Source organism: Eremomyces bilateralis (assembly GCF_010015585.1).
Source record: "Eremomyces bilateralis CBS 781.70 unplaced genomic scaffold P152scaffold_3, whole genome shotgun sequence".
Lineage (NCBI taxonomy): Eukaryota > Fungi > Ascomycota > Dothideomycetes > Eremomycetales > Eremomycetaceae > Eremomyces > Eremomyces bilateralis.
In genome coordinates this window covers 608121-611650 of record NW_022985069.1, presented here as the reverse complement: position 1 = coordinate 611650, position 3530 = coordinate 608121, and the positions used below count along the sequence as shown (strand labels likewise).

Genomic DNA, 3530 nt, shown 5'->3' with positions numbered 1-3530 from the left:
GTCGGCGTGGAGGGGGGGAGGGGGCATGGGGAGGTCGGAGGGAGGAGGGTGTGGTCCACCGGGGCGGGGGAGGTCGGGGTTGGCGCCGTGCATGATGGCAGAGTCGGAGAGGGAGCTGTGTCGGCGACGGTGGCGGCGGGGGGTGCCGTCGGCGGTGTATTTGCGGCTGTGGGCGCGGTTGATGCGCTCGTTGTCGAGCTCGGTGCGGCGCATGTCTTCGACGCGGCGGTTTTCTTTGTCGGCGCGCCGTTTGTTAAAGGTGCTGCGGAGGAAGCCCCCGAGGCCGAGCGCCGCGATGCCTTCTTTCATGCCGGGGCCGCCGCGGCGGTGGTGGCGGTCAACGCTGGGGGGGCTATCCCAGGAATCGATCGACTCGCGTCGTCGGGAGCCGGGAGTTCCGGTCATGGCGGCAGCAGGTCGCTTCGGTGTCATGGGCAGTCGACCTTCTTCGGCCATGCTCAGGTCTGTTTGTGTGAGATTATGAGCGCCACCGAGTGGATGATGAGGGTAGCGGCTATCGATGGACTCGTCGTCTCGGTTGCGTCCTCCCATCATTTTGCGAAGCGCAGCCATGGCGCCCACCCCAGCCGTCGCCCCAAGTATTCGGTTTCTCCACGTGTGCTTCTGGTCAACGTCTGTGTACTTCTCGTCGTCAACGAACGAGTCTGACTGATGGCTAGAGTGACGTCGGTGTCTCGAAGCATGCCTCGAGCCAGGTCGTGAGTTCCTTCCACCTAGTCTGCTATCGTCCAGTCGGCTATCATCCAATCGACTATCATCTAGCCGACTGTCATCCATTCGGCTATCGGCCCTTCTACTCCGACTACGGCTACGACTTCGAGATTTGTTTCGCATCCGCGAAATTCCAATCCCAGCAGCTGTTGCCGCGGCCAGCGCACCAAGGCCCCATCTTCCTCGATGCTTCTCCTTTCGAGGGGTCGTATCGGCCCGTGAGCCGCTGACATAGGTGCCACGGTCGTCCATCACCGCCCCGCCTTGGTTTCGATAGCTCAGAATGAAGTACAAAGTAACGAGGACCGCCATTAGGACTGCGTAGATAATGAAGAGGTATCGTGGTGACCCGTAAAGCGTAAGGCCGAGTGGGACCTGTGCGAATCCTAGGAGTGCAATAGTTCGTCCGAACCACTGATGGAGCTACAGTATGTGTTAGTGAGGCTCGCGCTAATTGCCAATGGTAGATTACTGCTTACATATAGTTTGAGGGGAATTTTGTATCGAGTCTTATTCTTCTCCACCCGCTTGATGATCGCTCCCGCGAGGAACTGAACGGTCACCATGACATAGATGGCCACGCCAATCCCATGATGTGGGTTCGTCAAGCTACGGTTCGGCCCCACCGCAAACCAACCAAGGATCAGGACAATCGTCGATAGAAGAAACGTCAAGACCTGCATCCATATATGCAGCCGAAGGGCCAACCGCGGGTTACGATGGTAGAACCGCGCGATGATGATCGCACCGGGCACGATCCCGAGAAAGACGATAGCAGCGAGGATGCCATGGCCGAGGACCAGTCGATGGTATTGCGGGAGATCTCGAAATCGATTTCCCATGCCTGCGGTTCGGTAGTCAGTCTCCATTCCTCTCCCGGAATAGACAGCCTTGCGGCTCTATACGTACCATTGTATTGGGTGGTGGCGAGATTCAGCGGTTGGAGGTTCGGGAGCAGGAATGTGTTTCGCTGGGAATCCCAGGTTCCGTCGCCGACTTGGAGGGAGTTGGAGCTGTATGAGCTGCTCCCAGCGGGAGCGAGCCCAGGAGGTGGATCGGACATGAGGATGTGGAAGGATGGCGGTGAGCTAAGGAATGTTTATGCTATTCGGTGTTGCATGGTTTGAGGTGGACGATACTCGTGTTTGTACAGAGAAGTCACAATATCATGACCGCTGGTTCAAACCAGCAATAGATAGTATTTGTCCTCGAGGCGTGCCCCAAACCAGACGTTGAATCGTGCTTGGGTAGTTGGTCCACTGAGTTTGTCTCCAGCTGGTATGAGGCCGTACGATTATACTGCGCAGAATGGAGAACCGGAAGGCAGCATTCGGGGTGGAATGCGGCAACTCTGTGAAACGATAGATTCGCAATGTTAATGCAATCTTGCACGACAATGAATAAAAATGATACTAAGCTCAGCATACGACACTGAGCACGGCGTTATCTTGGGACGGAGTTGGGATGGATGGCCGATCTGTTGTGGGTGGGGACTGTGGAGGGATTGGGAGTGATTGGCCCGGCAGCGCAACATGGGTGACATGGCATCAACATTGTCAAAGGCTAAGGGTCTAGCCATCACCCCAGTAACAAGCTGCTTAATGAAATTTGAACCCTGGATTCCGCCACAGTTGGGTCTAGCGAAGTTGTCCCTCTTCATCTCCCGACTGGTGCATCATCTCAGCTGGTCTAGGATCGAGGGCACACTGCATATGCAGGTGTGGCGGAGGCAGAGGATGGCCGTCGAAGCTGATGGCCGCGTACCCTCTGGAGTAGAAGATCGTAGTGATGCTACTACATACAAACAGAAGTACAGAAACCCTACTTATCATTGGAGTACTCTGGATGCCACTTTCTGAAGTCCTCCGAACCATAGAGATGCGGTATGCTCAGCCTGGCATATCAACCAAGATATCAGCGCAAATACTAACAACATCGAGGGCCAGTTGGGCATCCATCATGAGGCTACTTTGTGAAAATTCTTTCCTTATGACCTTTATCTGTCTCTCCGTCCGGTCAGTACAGAATCTCGTCCCGACAGGGCGTCCCTTCGTCCTGGTGCCCGACCCAGGCCACCGATCAGACTCCGTCCCTGCTCACCCAAATCACTCTTCTGCTCTTCATCGCCTTCATTCCCATATCTTGCATCCTTCTCCCGCATCATGGTTCAGCATCCCATTCTCTAAGACTAGAGCTTCCCTGAGTACTTACTTACTTATATACTGTTCGGCACTTAATCGCCAATATCCCATGCTGTGCAAGAATGGCAACATGATGAGCATGCCCATGTCATCCGCACCTTACCATTCAATGGACTTTAGATCAATTGACTAACTGATCGCATTGCGGTGTCAAGTCGAGATGGTTCGCGAAGGCGTGGGAAGATGTGGGACAGACGTCCATTCTTGAACGCTACAATGAAGTTGGTAGCTTGATGCTGAGACGAGATCATATTCCTGTGGGATGGTTTTGAACTTCATAAATTGGTTTCAAGGTTTGGTTGCCAAACAATATCTGTACCGGCCTTCTAGTGCAGTAGACAATAGTGTGTAGGATGAGGGAACAGTACCAAATCATCCGAGCAGAGGTATCACTGCCGTAATATATCCCTCCTAACAAACGCCATCCCCGCTCCTAATGCAGCGAAAAACAACATCTTTCGGGCTTAAGCCTCCATCCACGTCGGCACCCTTCTTCCCACCCCCCCATCCCTCCCCATCCCCGCTAACGTCCGATCCACCCTCCCCCTCGCCAACTCCACCAACCCCCTCTCCACTTCCCCCATCACCCTCACCTCC

The 3530-nt window shown here is 54.7% G+C and overlaps 1 protein-coding gene across 1 annotated transcript in view; it reads right to left on the bottom strand.

The window, feature by feature from the left end:
- The window catches only part of P152DRAFT_464355 (uncharacterized protein), a gene marked incomplete at both ends in the record, with an annotated part of 2477 nt that extends 682 nt beyond the window's left edge, over positions 1 to 1795 (bottom strand). Inside the window, 4 exons of the mRNA XM_033680560.1 lie at positions 60 to 635; positions 789 to 1155; positions 1212 to 1576; positions 1642 to 1795. Coding sequence (XP_033537149.1) covers positions 60 to 635; positions 789 to 1155; positions 1212 to 1576; positions 1642 to 1795 — 1462 coding nt within the window. The remainder of the gene's footprint in view (positions 1 to 59; positions 636 to 788; positions 1156 to 1211; positions 1577 to 1641) is intronic.
- Positions 1796 to 3530: the final 1735 nt, after the last annotated feature.